Genomic DNA, 17,021 nt, shown 5'->3' with positions numbered 1-17,021 from the left:
GGAGCCACTGCTGTCTACAGGTTCATATTCTGAGTCTGAATCTGACAGATGAGTGACTTCCTCTTCACCATCATGCTCAGAAATGTGTAGGCCTCTTCACTACTGTACCTTCAATTTGCCATTTTGGGCTCTAAATTTAGTGGTACAGTAGTGAGACTCACAGGTAAAAAAGCTCCTGTTAGCGACTGTATCAAAATGCTACCAAAAAACTGTTAGTGATCGCAGGAATCGGGCCTGACTCTGCGAACGCTGCAGTTATGTGTTTAGTGTTTTGTAAGTGACAGTGATCGATCGATACTGCACTTGGGTGGGCTGGGCGGAGGGGCAAAATGCAGGTGCTAGCAGGTATCTGGGCTGATCCCGCTAACACTGCTTTTTTGGGAACCCTAAACTGCTGGGGACGCTACTATAGATCTGATCGGATCAGATATTGATCCGTTCAGATACTATACCACTAAGGGAGGTGTATGCTGCGTGCATGGATGTTAGCGATACTGGCACTAACCTGATGCTGCCTGGGGTGAAGCAGACCCTATCTGATCCTAAAACCTAACTTATATCACCCGCCAGGCAATCAGGGGGTTAAACCTTTATTAGGTAATAAACGGCGGGTGCCCTGACACTATAAAAAACCGAACTAACCAGCGTCACCCGTAACAGTTATACGGTGATCACTGGTGAAAGGGTTAACTAGGGGGCAATCAGGGGGTTAAAACCTTTACTAGGTAGTATATGGAGGTACCTGACGGCGAACCTAAATGCTTACCTGCCTTAAAAGCCCCACCTGTGACACTAATACAGCAATCAGATAAACGGTCGCTTAGTGACACTGATGACCGGGGGTGATCAAGGGGTTATAACTTTATTAGGGGGGTACCCTAGACCTAAAGGGGCCTACCACTAACTGCCCTACCACTTATAACTGTCAAAAATGACACCAATGCAATAATCAGTAAAAAAAAAACCTGCTATTGGTGTCACTGTCACAGGGGGTGATCGGGGGTGAAAAGTGTGCCTAGAGTGTTCTACTGTTCGTGTAGTGTTTGGTGCACTAACTTGATGTCTTCTCTCCTCGGAAGCCGGAACGAAAAGGCTTCACGAGGAGCGATGACATCACTTCCTCTGCCGCTGTTTACATCACAGCAGCGGAGGAAGATTGTCATTTGCCAGGAGCGATCGTGAGGGGGTGGCCAGGAATCAGTGGCCTCCCCCTCAGCTCGTATCGCTCCTGACGCTAATCCGACCACCGCAGGCGCGGGGGGGTCCAATCGGACCCCCCGCCCATGGGCAGGCAGGGACGTACAGCCCTTTTGCCTGCCCGTGCCATTGTGCCGACATACATCGGTGTGCGGTGGTCGGCAACTGGTTAAATCACAGTGACTGTTATGCAACATAATGTTGCAAAGGTTAATTAACTGTTTTACGTACTGTAAGTAGACATCTGTATTACAAATATTGTATATAGTAATTAACAAAATATGCTGTATTCATTAACACACTCTTTTAAACCTGGCTACAAACATTATAATCAATGTATGCAATTGCAGTTTAAATAATTAAAACATCTAAATCTCTTAGGGGCATATTTTTAAAGCAGTGAATTTCACATTCATCAAACATTTACTAGAAATTAGAAACGTTAGAATAATGCGCTAAACCTGTAAATGTGTATCAACCATAAATAAATATGTAAATCATTGACAATTCAATGTAAGTAAGTGAAATACTCACCTTCAGGCAGGTGGATCTATCCTGACTGGCCCAGCGGCGGCGGTGTTATCACATCTGGAAGCGGCTCTATTGTAAGAAAACCTCTCCCGTCCGCCGCCGCAAAGCGAGTGAACGAGCGTGTCACCTGATCCTCCAGTGACAGCCCCGACGAGCTAGAGTGTTGGAAGCAACGAGTGGCCTGATCCTGCAACCAATCGGTGCCTTGGACAGTGTGCATCCTATGGGCCTGTTTATCAATGAGGTGATCTGAGGACCCAACAGCAAGTCAGCACGTGTGGTGTATTCCAGAGTCACAGCCATATATGCTCATCATGATCCTCTGTAGTGGGGGATCATGGCCGTTTGGTAAGAAGCGATTTCTTCTATAGCGGTGGTGGATCACAAATTTGTGTCACATAGCAGATGAAGAGTTACCTCATTTTTGGATGAACTTGATTCCCATTTTGTGCACGGGGGGATGTTGCTTTTTTCAGCCACTCACCGAGACTGTTTATTTTTATATTTTTTTATTTACATTTAAGCTTGATTCACAATTCTATCACTTTAAGTATTTTGTTCTCCTATTAACAACCATTGAGATTGGGTGTTTATGGGATGTATGAACCATTATCTATGTTTCACTTACATTGAATTGTCAATGCTTTACATATTTATTTATGGTTGATACACATTCACAGGTTCTAAAGTTTCTAATTTATTCCATTTTATTGATGCTATACAAGAGAATTGCTGCCTTTTTCACATTTTGCTTAACTTTTTTAGGTGTTTAATATATATTTGTATATCACACATAGGTGTTTACCTTAGCGCAGTTTTTTTCTCCTTTTTTTCTAACATTTACTGATTGTGAATCGCTGTACATTAAAATATATGCACCAGTAAGATACACCTGTATTAAATACTTAGTGATTGCCATAATGGCTTTATAAATATTAGGGGTCGACCGATATTCACAATTTTTTGCTCGGACGCCGCTGGGGAGAGGCTGCCAGAAGTAGTGTAAGTAGTGACCTGCTGCATCTGGGTGGCAGGTGACGGTGGCAGGCGACCTGCTGCATCTGGGTGGCAGGCGACGGTGGCAAGTGACCTGCTGCATCTAGGTGGCAGGTGACGGTGGCAAGTGACCTGCTGCATCTGGGTGGCAGGTGACAGTGGCAAGTGACCTGTTGCGTCATCTCTCACCACTCACCCACACGTGGAAGTTTACCTGCTCGGATGCTGCTGGGGAGAGGCTGCCAGAAGTAGTGTAAGTAGTGACCTGCTGCATCTGGGTGGCAGGTGACGGTGGCAAGTGACCTGCTGCCTCTGGGTGGCAGGTGACGGTGGCAAGTGACCTGCTGCCTCTGGGTGGCAGGTGACGGTGGCAAGTGACCTGCTGCCTCTGGGTGGCAGGTGACAGTGGCAAGTGACCTTCTGCCTCTGGGTGGCAGGTGACAGTGGCAAGTGACCTGTTGCATCTGGGTGGCAGGTGACAATGGCAAGTGACCTGCTGCATCTGGGTGCCAAGTGACATGCTGCATCTGGGTGGCAAGTGACGGTGGCAAGTGACCTGCCTCTGGGTGGCAGGTGACAGTGGCAAGTGACCTGCTGCATCTGGGTGACAGGGGCAAGTAACCTGCTGCATCTGGGTGACAGGTGACAGTGGCAAGTAACCTGCTGCATCTGGGTGGCAGGCGACGGTGATGTACAGAATATCAGTGCCTGATATTGGCTATTGGCCTAAAAATCGGTATCGGCCCTGAAAAAACGATATCAGTCGACCCCTAATAGATATGCCCCCCTAAGTTTGAGCAGTGTTTCCGGTCAGTAATTATTGCTCTTCATTAACCTCTATAGGTTAGCTACAAAATGCTTTAAGAGAACAATTTGTAGCAAAGCACACCAACCCGTAGCAATACCTTAACTTGTAATAGTGACACTTCGCTTCTCTGTGACAAATGGCTACCAACTATAGTGATTAAATTACTAGCTACAAATCACTGTTAATCACTGGCATTAGAAATTTGTAGCAGTAATAAATAACTGCTGCAGAATTGCCCATCTGACATTACCTTACAATGCAAGAAACGTTTAGAATTGTTCTTACCACTATTAGATGTACTCTCTTCAGTGGTATTCCCAAAAAATGAAAATGTGAATTCTACAGGTTCCTCTATGTTCTTGTTTTGTAAGCTAAAAAGCTCACTTGACCTAGACTTCTGGGCTTCCTTCTTCTCTGGTTCTACCACTTGGTCCCATGTTGTCTTCGCACCCTTTGTTTTTTGAGTCTTTGAGGCTCCAAACACTTCTCTAAAATCCATGCTTATCTCATGAAAGGTTTCTTTGGAGACATCTGGTAGCCTTTCTGCTTCTAGTTGCTTTTTCATTCTCTCAGATTTGCTAAGGACAAAAAGATTAACCTAAATCACACATGACACTTTACTGAATTTTAATTATTCAAATAAACTGAAATGTTTGATTACATAGTCAGGTTGAAAAAAAAGACACAAGGCCATCTAGTTAAAAAAAAAAAAAAAAAAAATATCATACAATCCCATATACACAATCCTTCACCCACAGTTGATCCAGAGGAAGGCGAAAAACCCCAGCAAAGCATGCTCCAATTTGCTACAGCAGTGGAAAAAATTCCTTCCTGATCCCCCGAGAGGCAAATCGGATCTTCCCTGGATTAACTTTACCTATAAGTGTTAATACCCAGTTATATTATGTATATTTTGGAAAGAATCCAGGCCGTTTTTAAAACAATCTACTGAGCTTGCCAGAACCACCTCTGGAGGGAGTCTATTCCACATTTTCACAGCTCTTACTGTGAAGAAACCTTTCTGTATTTGGAGATGAAATCTTTTTTCCTTTAGACGTAAAGAGTGCCCCTTTGTCCTCTGTGATGACCTAAAGTCAACACTAAGTTCGCTATATAGACCACTTTCTTTCCTCATAGCGGAGCTCCTCCATGCCTCTTATCAGTTGGGTTGTCCTTTTCTCTGCACTTTCTCCAGTTCCCCGGTATTCTTTTTGAGAACTGGTGCCCAAAACTGAACTGTATATTCCAGATGAGATTTTACTAATGATTTGTACAGGGGCATAATGATTTGTCTCTCTGGAGTTCATACCTCTCATTACAAGAAAGGACTTTGCTAGCTTTGGAAACCACAGCTTGGCATTGCATGCTATTATTGAGCTTATGATGCATGCATATTCTTAGCCCCCAAGTGCATAACTTTACATTTATCAACATTAACCACTAAGCCACCGCCCACCATCATATGACGGCGGGACGAGGCTTCTCTTGTTCTGGGCGGACGTCATATGACGTGATCGCCCTCCCGAGCCACTAGGGCGCGTGCGCGTTCCCACTGCGTTGCTCGGGACCCGATGCGCGTGCCCGGCGGCCGCGATGTCCGCTGGGCACCCGCGATTGCCGGGTAACAGAGCAGGACCGTGGATCTGTGCATGTAAACACAGATCCACGTCCTGTCAGAGGAGAGGAGACCGATGGCGTGTCCCTTGTACATAGGGACACCGATCGGTCATCTCCCCCAGTCAGTCCCCTCCCCCCACAGTTAGAATCACCTCCTTAGGTCATACATTAACCCCTCAATCGCCCCCTAGTGTTAACCCCTTCCCTGCCAGTCACATTTACACAGTAATCAATGCAATTTTATAGCATTGATCGCTGTATAAATGTGAATGGTCCCAAAAATGTGTCAAAAGTGTCCGATATGTCCGCCGCAATATCGCAGTCACAATAAAAAAAAAAAAAAAAAAAAATCGCAGATCGCCGCCAATACTAGTAAAAAATAAATAAATAAATATGCTATAAATTTATCCCCTATTTTGTAGACGCTATAACTTTTGCGCAAACCAATCAATATACGCTTATCGCCATTTTTTTTTACCAAAAATATGTAGAAGAATACATATCGGCCTAAACTGAGGAAAAAAATTGTTAAAAAAAAAAATTGGATATTTATTATAGCAAAAAGTAAAAAATATTGTGTTTTTTCAAAATTGTCCCTCTTCTTTTGTTTATAGCGCAATAAATAAAACCGCAGAGGTGATCAAATACCACCAAAAGAAAGCTCTATTTGTGGGGAAAAAATTATAAAAATTTCATTAGGGTGCAGTGTAATATGACCGCGCAATTGTCATTCAAAGTGCGACAGCGCTGAAAACTGAAAAATGGCTTAGGCAGGAAGGGGGTGAAAGCACCCTGAATTGAGGTGGTTAAAGTGGTTGTAAACCCATTACAACCACTTTAACCTACAGGTAAGCCTAGATTAAGGCTTACCTGTAGGTGCAAGAAATATCTCCCAAACCCAAAAGGTTTAGGAGATATTTGCAGAAATAGCGGCACTGATGTCTACGGCGCATGCGCTGTAGACATCGGGCGCAGGTGCACTGAGCGTGCTGTTTCTAACGGCGATCATGCCGTTAGTGGCGGCGCATGTGTGCATTAGTGACGTCATCGCGGCTCCAGCCAGTCACAGCGCCGGAGCTGCGATACCCGGAAGTCACTCCGAGATAGATGGCGGCATCGGAGGAGGAGAATGAGGGCCGATGCGGGGGCTTCGATCTCAGGTAAGTAATTCATAATGAGCTAGTATGCTATGCATACTAGTTCATTATGCCTTTGTCTTGCAGGGTGTATTTTTTTTCCAGAGGCTTTACTTCCTCTTTAAAGTGTTACTAAACCCACAACAGTAAAACCAGTCTGTATATGCAGTAAAGCATGCTTGTTATACTCACTGTGTAACCTAAGGGGTTACTCCTCTGTACTGTGTAAAAGGCTGTTTGATCCTGTCTTCTCTGATCCTCCCCTTCTTACACAGTCCATCTCCTGATAGAATAGAGCCTTGGGGGCACTCTGCATATGCTCAGTTTGGTGTGCATAGCTAGAGAGTTTTTTTTTTTTTTTTCTTGGGAGGGTGCATGTGATCAGCACAAGACCAATCAGCACTGTCCGGACAGAGGGTCGGGGGTCCTGCAGCCTCATAGGACAATCAGAGGAGAATGAAAACTCCTCCTTCAAGCTTTAACAAGACACTGATAGAAGTCACAAAACTGCTATATACTGCTGATGAGAAAATGTATTTAGCAGTTTATGCTTACTAAAATAATTACACTTCCATGTTCTGTGTAATATGGGAGACCAGATATAGTGAATGCAGGCTCCAGGATTTAGTAACACTTTAAACATAGTTGCCTAATTAGACAGTGCATTGAGGTGGGCTTGTAAATTGGAGACATCCTGTAAGGATGTTAATCCACTGCATAGCTTGGTGTCATTCACAAAGATAGAAATGGTACTTTTAATCCCAGACTCGATATCATTTTTACATAGAGTAAACAAGTGTTCTCCTCCGTGCCACATGGGCACATGCCAATACATACGCACATGCCAATTATCAGTTTTTATTTCTGAAAAATAGTTTATTTATATACTTCTAATTTTACTTCATGAACTTTTTTTTGACCTAAACATTTGTTATACTACAGTAATGTATTTGGGGGGGGTTTACAAAGCCAAACCAGAGTAAATCAATCCTGCTCAATATTGAAGTATTATTCAAACATGCTCGACTAGTTTTGTGCTCTGGACACGCTTCTTCTGGAGCAATGTGGAGGAGATAGATATATCTATATATAGATATATATCTATATATATAGATATATATCTATATATAGATATATATCTATATATAGATATATATCTATATATAGATATATATCTATATATAGATATATATCTATATATAGATATATATCTATATAGATATATATATATATATATATATATCTATATATATATCTATATCTATATCTATATATATATACATACATACACAGCTGTGCTCATAAGTTTACATTACCTGGCAGAATTTATGATTTCTTGGCCATTTTTCAGGAAATATGAATAATAACACAAAAACTTTTCTTTCACTCATGGCTAGTGAAGCCATTTATTATAAATCAACTGCGTTTACTCTTTTTAAATCATAATGGCAATGAAAACTACCCACATGACCCTGATCAAAAGTTTACACACCCCAGTTCTTAATACCATGTATTGCCCCCTTTAACATGAATGATAGCTTGAAGTCTTTTGTGGTATTTTTGGACGAGTCTTTATCTTCTCAGGTGGTAAAGCTGCCCATTCCTCTTGGCAAAAAGCCTCCAGTTCCTGTAAATTCTTGGGCTGTTTTGCATGAACTGCACGTTTGAGATCTCCCCAGAGTGGCTCAAAAATATCGAGGTCAGGAGACTGAGATGACCACTCCAGAACCTTCACTTTATTCTGCTGTAGCCAATGTCCATGCATGCATGCTTGTAAATAGGTGCACATATGCCTACAGGGTGTGCATATGGGTGTATACATATTCTTCAGTTCAAAAACAATATACTCCCTTTTTACACTGATAAATTTTGCATAAAATATTTATATTATATATATATTAGTCAGAGTCTTCACTTGGAGATGCAATACCCTATCTACCAAGGCCTGAGGTGTGCCTTGGCCTAGCTGGTCAGTATGCCTGAAAGAGGGCAAAAAGACACGAAAGTATGTGTGATAAGAAAGCTTGATGAAGGGTAGGTAACAATCCGACTAGACGAGTAGTGCATGCCTGGATGGCTTCAGTGTATGGATCCAATATGAATCAGCCATGACAGGAGGAAACCAGCGTCTTATGAAAATGATGAAAAAGAAGGGATCCCTTCCTTTGGAACCTGCGAAACTGCCAAGAACCAAATGAATGTCCCCTGAACAATTAAGCCTAATTACAAAGAAAACCCAGGCATGGAACGAACTGCTAGTGGTAAGAGTATACGTGGTGGAAAAGGGGGCAAGGCCTGAACCGAGGCGCTTCTGCAAAATAATTGCAAAGACCGAAAACCTCCAAACCGGACATCAGTCAAGTAGCACTGAGAAATTCCCACGAACCCCTGGCCAGTCCGTCCATACTGGTATGGGGACGTATGAAAGGGTAAGCTGCAAAAAATGGACACACTGACAGGAGTTAGCAGGGGTCTGAAGTGCTGGTCTGCCGTACCTGACCAGTTCTCCAGGCAACATCATAATTAAGACTAGCACCGATAATGGAACCCAGAACAATGAAGACACTTGGTCCAGACGCACCACCCAGCGGGCCGACAAAAGGGAAATGGCTCAGAACACACCCTGCGAGACCGCAGATCTCTGGGTGGTAACAAGGGTCTGCATCAACAGAAAGAAGTTCTGAAGCCCGGGGATGAGAGATTCCAACACAGCCCCTGACAAGGTACATTGCTTGGCTCAGACATAATGACCCAGAAGGCTTTGACAAGACCGATGAACAAAGGGGATGCAGACCTTGCCTGTAGGAAATACAGGAAAAGCAGGAGCTGGGGGTGCACTAACACCCCGCCTCTGACCGAGCGAGTCTTGATCACCTCCATCCTATCCCGCCATCGTAACAGGCCATGGAGAGCATGTATGAATCTGCGTAAAGAATAATACCGGGAGTAGCTGGAATGCAAACAAATGAAACAATCCGAAGCGTACACCTACCTGTGTGAGGACGTAAGCAGTAATGACCAGACAGTGCGTGAATGAACCTGATGATGGCTCCCACCCTAATGTATGTAGTAAGTGAGCCCGAGTAAACTGTAGCGCAGACACATGTAATTAAAAACGTAACACTCAGGGCCGGTGTACCCACAGACCATAGTGGGTAGTCGTACAGGTGTAACGAAATGTACATGCATCGTGTGACGTATGGTATACAGGCGAGAAGATTGTGGTCAACAATCAATTAAAAATCAAAACCTCAACCCGTATGGATCTATAGACGTGACAGATCCCTGAATGTGAGCACTGGCTAACTAACCCAGGTAAACAAAGAAGCATGGACGAAAAGGTACAATGAGACATGGAAACAAACGAAGATGCAATGGCTGTCGGTGCATGCCGTGACTGCATGGCACCGACATGCTAACATGACCACTGACTGGAACACGCTAAGACTGGCACACGCTATGACTGGCACACGCTAAGACTGGCACAAGCTAAGACTGGAAACGCGCTAAGATGGCACCCGAATGACAGGAACAGGCTATGACACAAACACTGACACAAAAATGCTGAGACTGAAAAGCTTAAGCAGAACCGTTATGACAGAAAGGCAGAGACAGAAATGCAGACAGGACAGAGCCTCCAGCATCCTCCGGCCTAGAGTGCCACGATCCGCGGGACAAAAGGCTGCCCGTCCTCATCCACCTGTGACTCCATCTCTGGAGGGGACAGATCGGCTGAGAACCCATCTGGGGATCCCTGACGGCCTGCTCCACATCTCCGCGGACGCCGCCATCTTGAGGCCTACAGGGCCAGCCTCATCCTCCTCACCCAGGTGCAGCAATCTATAGAAAAGCTGTCATCCGGACAATCCACCGCCATCCTGCCACTGCTACACCCCGGCTTACACCACTTGCTCTGGCATATCCTTCAGGACATTGAAGGCAACAATTACAACTGCCTATTGGGAGCATATCTGGCTCGGACGAGCTTACCCTGTGACTGTCCTTTGCTATCCGGCCTTGAGGCCCGCCGCCATCTTGAGGCCTGCGGTCCCTTCTCCCTGGCACTCTACATCCTGCAGGGAATTCAATAGCCATCCCAAAGAACATATCCGCCTCACCCTCGGCGGGCATCGGCTGTCTCCGCAGAGGCAATCGGCTATCTGGGATCCACCGGAGGGTATCTGAGCTCCGCTCGCCATACGGCCTAACACCGCGCCGAAGCCTGCGGCCTGTCGTTCCAGCTCCCGGGCTCATCAGTGGCCACAGTGAGTAACAACAATCTTCCTACCACCTCCCTGTATAGCAGAAGCCCCTGACAGCGTCCACTTGCTGATTCATCCCCTGTGCCCAGTAGATCACACGAAGCCCCGATAGGAGCGGCACCCTTGTAGGAAAGACCGCGGCTTCGGCCTACACCCGGAAGCCGGCAGCCATATTGGGACTCCTTCTACACCTCATCATTTTCTCTTTCATCACTCTTCCAGAACGGTGTGTGAACGTGGGCATAGCACAATCTCACCCAGCCACCTCTCCCTTCAGCGGATCTGCTAAAGCAACCTTCACAAAAGCCACCTCTATTGGATAGGTGGACAGTTGCAACCATAGCCTATTAAGATGGCGGACACCTAAGACCTAGGCTCTGGCCCCCATCCGCACATCAAAACATCCCGCTATGCTACTTTAGCAACCACAGACCCGGGAGTTATATCCACTGTTCGGGGACTCACTTAGCTACATCCCGACCGGTTTATGGGGAAGATCGGTGATCAGAGGCACGTATATCGAGGTCACAATTCACAGGACGCAACCAAGCCCAACCAGTCTATGGATCGCTTTCTCCGTAAGCCGCAATCCCCAGCTCCAAATATTCCATCATACGCTGCGGTCCTAACTGATACGATCGCGACTAATACGATCACATTGGCTAGTTCCCCTTCGCCCACCACAGACCAGCCCCATCATTCAGGATCTACCCACCTACCCGTTCCCCCCACCAATATGTCTCAACCTGTGACAGTGGACGTGTTGGACACCAAGCTGCAAGCTTTGCTCCACAGCATCACCCAGACTGTGACGGATCCTATTCCACACTCCACTGAGTGCCTCCATCAATAACACCGCTTACTCCAGTATGACCAGACAGATATAATATTATAGCTGCAGTAAATACAAGTGTAGTCGATAATAGCTTGTAGAATCTTGACTGCTTTATTGGGCAGAACACAGCCTTTTTATACACATTTAACACAAGGGGTTAGAGAACGAGGTAGGGCTGACTCATGGACACTCCCCCCTCCCCTCTAGCAAAAACTTAAAAGACAATAATATAATTAACATGTTAATTAACACAACACTTAAGGCAGACCTGGTGACCAGACAGTTAGTCTCTGCAGGTTAATGTGATCAGCTCTTTCAAGAATCATGTATTGGGCAAGTTCAAAAAAATAAAAGATTAATATAGAAATACCAAATAAAAGGGTGAATGTGGACATAAAAAGGTCCTTGCAGCCAGTGTCCGCGACAGTGCCCCCTCCCTGTCCCATAGTCCGGCAGACCCAACTAGATCCACCACGGGTCAGCTTGGGGCTGTCCGGGAGAGTTTTATAGTTCTGTTTGCCGGGAAAGTCCATCAGCATTCCCATTCTGCTTTCCTGGCCGATACTGTATGGTAAAATTGTAGGGCTGCAGTGCCAAGCTCCATCGTAACAAACGTCCATTATCCCCGGAGACCCGATTAAGCCAGATTAATGGATTGTGGTCGGTGAGCACCGTAAAAGATCGTCCGTAGAGATAAGGTTGGAATTTCTTGAGAGCCCACACCAGCGCCAAACACTCCTTCTCCACGGCTGCATAACCGACTTCCCTGGGTAGCAGCTTCCGACTGATGTAGGCCACTGGGTGCTCACCGCCATCAGGTCCTACTTGGCTCAGTACTGCCCCCAGCCCGAATGTAGAGGCATCTGTGTGGACACAAAAACGTTTGGTTGGGTCAGGGGCAGCTAGAACAGGAGCTGAAGTTAGTGCATTCTTTAATTGTTGGAAGGCAGCTTCACACTCAGGGGACCACAGTACCTGTCGGGGAAGGTGCTTCTTAGTCAGGTCTGTCAGGGGCTTAGCGATGGAACTATATTGCGGGACAAATTTCCTATAGTACCCAGCTGTGCCGAGGAACGCCAGGACCTGGGTTTTAGTACGGGGGGTCGGCCACTTGGCAACGGCCTCAATCTTAGCAGGCTCAGGTCGTTGTTGTCCACTGCCTACTCGATGTCCAAGGTACTGTACCTCGGACATCCCTATGCTGCATTTCTCTGGCTTAAGGGTTAGTCCTGCAGCCTTGATGCGGTCTAGCACGACACCCAGATGAACCAGATGGTCCTCCCAGGTATCACTGTAGATCGCAATGTCGTCCAGATATGCACAAGCATAGTCCTGGAGGCCATCGAGGAGTTGGTCTACCATCCTCTGGAAAGTCGCCGGTGCATTCTTCATCCCAAATGGCATTACTTTAGACTGGTATAAGCCAAATGGGGTAATGAACGCCGATTTCGGAATAGATTCCGCATCCAGAGGAATTTGCCAGTATCCTTTGCATAGGTCAAGGGTTGTCAGGAATTTTCCCCGAGTAATGCGATCTAACAGATCATCGACCCGGGGCATAGGGTAAGCATCAGTGGTGGTGCACTCATTTAATCTGCGGTAGTCTACACAGAAGCGAGTTGTGCCATCCCGCTTCGGTACAAGGACCACCGGGGAAGCCCAGGGGCTGCTGGATGGCTCAATGACTCCCAATTCAAGCATCTCCTTAATCTCATGACGCATCCCCTCTCTCACTGCGTCAGGTATCCGGTAAGCCGCCTGTCTTAGTGGCAGTTGTCCCGGGGTCTCCACACGGTGCACTGCCATAGTAGTGTACCCAGGGACTGTGGAGAACATTTCCCTTCTCTGACTAAGGACCTGTCTAGCTTGTTCTCTCTGCGTCGGCCCTAACTGGTCGTCAAGCTTTATCATCTCTATCCCTGCAGTAATTCTATTTAGCTCCGGGAGCACCAGCAGGGGAAGATTCTCAGAATCTTCCACAGCTGGAGCACATATAGCAGCTACCTCTCCTGATCTTTCCCAGTATGCTTTCAACATGTTCACATGAAAGGTCCGTCGGACTCCTTCATCCGAACATTTAGCCACTAGGTAGGTTGTGTCACAGAGCTTTGCCACAACCCGGTAAGGTCCCTGCCAAGTGGCCTGTAACTTGTTCTGCTTGGTTGGTCTGAGGGCAAGAACCTTCTGCCCAACCTCCAGAGTGCGGTTCCGAGCAGTACGATCGTACCATCGTTTCTGCCGCCTTTGGGCAGCCCGAAGGTTCTCCTGGACAGTGTCCGTGAGCTCCTTCAGTCTGTCCCTAAACTCAAGAACATATGCTACGATAGAGGACCCTTGGGGATCAATTCCCCCTTCCCAGTGGGCTCTGACTAGATCTAGGGGCCCCCTCACCCGCCTCCCATACAGTAACTCAAATGGGGAGAACCCGGTAGATTCCTGCGGCACCTCCCGATAAGCGAAGAGAAAGTGTGGCAGATATTTCTCCCAATCCCTGTGAGAGGTTGCAAATGTCCTAAGCAGCTGTTTCAGTGTTCCATTGAACCTCTCACACAGTCCGTTGGTCTGGGGGTGATAGGGAGAGCTCTGTAGGGGCTTTATCCCACACAGCCTCCATAACTGCTGAGTGAGCTCAGCAGTGAACTGGGTCCCCTGGTCAGAGATGATTTCCCGAGGGAAACCCACCCTGGCAAAGATCCGGAGCAAAGCATCAGCCACAGTTTCTGCATGGATATTTGCCAGGGGAATGGCCTCCGGGTACCGGGTGGCATAATCCACCACAGTAAGGATATATCTCTTCCCAGAAGGACTAGGTCTGGGCAATGGTCCAACCAGGTCTACGGCAACACGGCTAAAGGGTTCATCAATGATCGGTAAAGGGTGTAGGGGAGCTTTCAGCGGGCCCCCATGCTTACCCACCCGCTGGCATGTGTCACAGGTCCGGCAATACTGTCGGACATCCCCTGTAATCCCTGGCCAAAAAAATGACTGAGTCAGACGGTGGAGGGTCCGGGACATCCCCAGGTGTCCGGCTAAGGGTATGTCATGCCCAATGCGCAGCAGGTCATGACGATATTTCTGCGGCACAACCAGCTGCCGCTTGGGTGGATGGGAGGCTGTCTTTCCCTCAGTAACCTGATAGAGTAATCCCTGGACCCACTCTATTCGCTCCCTCTCCAACCCCCCAGGGTCCAATCCTGCTCTTTCCCTATAGCTAGCTAAGGAAGGGTCGCTAAGAGTTGCCTGAGTAAATTCTTGGGGAGAAGCCCAAGTCGGGATAGGGTTAGTAGGGGTAGTACAGTCTAGGTCAGGGGTGACAGGTCTTACCTGGGTCCCGTCCTCGAGGGAGCGCACCTCCATCCGGGCTTGCTGGCGGGTGGTAACGGGATAGGCTTCCGGGGATACATCCAGGGAGAAGGCTGAATTTAAACGTCCCAAATTGTTGCCCAACAAAACCTCTGCAGGTAAGTTCTGCATTATTCCCACTTCCACTTCTTTGGCCCCCGAACCCCAATCAAGGTGAACCCTGGCAGTGGGGACCCGCATAACATTTCCCCCGGCCACCCGCACAGCCACAGACCGTCCCGTCTGCTCTGCCGGGTTTATCATTCGGGACTGTATCAGGGTAATAGCAGCTCCCGTGTCCCGCAGTCCCTGGGCAGCCCGACCATTAACCCACACGGCTTGTCGATGGTGCAAACGATTATCTGTAGTGGCAGCTTGCACAGGGTCTGCCTCATGTAGAATTCCAATATTCTCCTCGCTTGGGTAAGTCACATCATCTCTCTCCAGACAGTGTGCAGCAGCCCGGGCAGGTCCAAGGGGCCTGTTGTTCCGCGCGTCCTGGGAAACATTCTGCGGACAATACCTCCTAACATGCCCTGATTGGTTGCATCTGTAGCAGAGGTCCCCTTTTCCACGTGAAGATGGTAGCTGAGTGGGGCCGGGGATCGACGGCTGGTGTGGAGGGGCAACGCTCCGTGGAATGTTGGGGACAGGCCGAGCTGGGGTCTTAGGCTCTGGTTGTACAGTCCGCCTTGAATCCAAGTATTGGTCAGCTAGGGTGGCAGCTTCATCTACTGTGACTGGCCGCCGATCCTTTACCCAGTCTCTAACCTCATGTGGGGTATGATCGTAGAATTGTTCCAGGAGGATTAGCTGGAGCGCATCTGCCATGGCAACAGCTTGGCGCCCAGTCATCCAACTCTCCGCTGCTCGGGTCATTTGATGAGCCCATTCTGTGTAAGGCTCGCTCTCCTTTCGGCGGAGGTTGCGAAACCTCAAACGGTGTGCCTCTGGAGTAATGCCGAAGCGAGCCAATAGTCTTTCTTTTACCTGGTCATAGTCCTGGCTGATCTCATCAGGGACATTATTGTACGCCTCTGCAGCCCTTCCTGTGAGACGGCTGACCAGGAGCGTGACCCAATCTGCTTTATTGACACCTTGGAGACCGCATTGACGCTCAAACATTTGCAGGTAAACATCCATCTCATCTTCACCATCTTGAAACATGCGGAAGGCGGCATAGGGTAGCTTTTTGCGGGCCGCTGGAGCTTCCCGGTTGAAAATAACTGACGCTCCTTGGTCCCGCTGGAGTTCAGCCATTCGCAGCTGGGACACCTCTGTTAACACTTGACTGATAACCTCCTGCGGGGGGTGAGTACCATACAAGGCCAGTCGCCACTGGACGTCACGCTGGAACTCTGCCGCCTCTGAGGTATCTGCTGGTGGGTTACTGGCCTGGTCAATCTCCATTAGTTCGGTGATGAGAGTCGCTTTGGATTTGTTGCTGGAGACTTTTCCACGGGCTTCCAAGAGATCCTTCAAGGTGCTGCGCTTGAGTCTGGCGTAGTGATGTTCCATCTGCTGTTAGGAGCAGGGGGTCCCGGTGGTGATTTGGGTGTGCCTAGGCAAGAGGAGCATCCCAGAGCTTGCCACCAATTGTGACGGATCCTATTCCACACTCCACTGAGTGCCTCCGTCAATAACACCGCTTACTCCAGTATGACCATCAGATAGATATAATATTATAGCTGCAGTATATACAAGTCTAGTCGATAATAGCTTGTAGAATCTTGACTGCTTTATTGGGCAGAACACAGCCTTTTTATACACATTTAACACAAGGGGTTAGATAACGAGGTAGGGCTGACTCATGGACACTCCCCCCTCCCCTCTAGCAAAAACTTAAAAGACAATAATATAATTAACATGTTAATTAACACAACACTTAAGGCAGACCTGGTGACCAGACAGTTCGTCTCTGCAGGTTAATGTGATCAGCTCTTTCAAGAATCATGTATTGGGCAAGTTCAAAAAAATAAAAGATTAATATAGAAATACCAAATAACAGGGTGAATGTGGACAGAAAAAGGTCCTTGCAGCCAGTGTCCGCGACACAGACCATCACCAAAGAAGTCAGCAAACTTGCTCATGAACTTAGGGGTGAGATAGACCAATTGGGGGAGCGCACAGATACGCTGGAGTCCAAGTTTGACGACATGGTCCACTATATACATGCACTAGAAGAAGAAAACGTCACTTTAAAAAATTCAGTTACACAACTACAGACGCAACAAGAGGATCTCGAAAACAGGGAGAGACGTCAAAATCTACGGATTCGAGGGGTTCCCGAAAATGTC

The 17,021-nt window shown here is 47.3% G+C and overlaps 1 protein-coding gene across 14 annotated transcripts in view; it reads right to left on the bottom strand.

Moving 5' to 3' along the window:
- Positions 1–17,021, bottom strand: part of NOL8 (nucleolar protein 8) — a 602,139-nt gene that overhangs the window by 220,402 nt on the left and 364,716 nt on the right. For all 14 annotated transcript variants that reach the window (XR_012235284.1, XM_073592676.1, XM_073592685.1 and 11 more), the window contains one exon: positions 3,818–4,110. Coding sequence is in view for 13 of the 14 variants with exons in the window: in XM_073592676.1 (XP_073448777.1) it covers positions 3,818–4,110 (293 nt within the window). In the remaining variant the exon portion in view is untranslated. The remainder of the gene's footprint in view (positions 1–3,817; positions 4,111–17,021) is intronic.

Source organism: Aquarana catesbeiana, linkage group LG07 (assembly GCF_042186555.1).
Source record: "Aquarana catesbeiana isolate 2022-GZ linkage group LG07, ASM4218655v1, whole genome shotgun sequence".
Lineage (NCBI taxonomy): Eukaryota > Metazoa > Chordata > Amphibia > Anura > Ranidae > Aquarana > Aquarana catesbeiana.
Note: the sequence above shows the minus strand (reverse complement) of the source record. Positions and strands in the feature narration are given on the sequence as shown.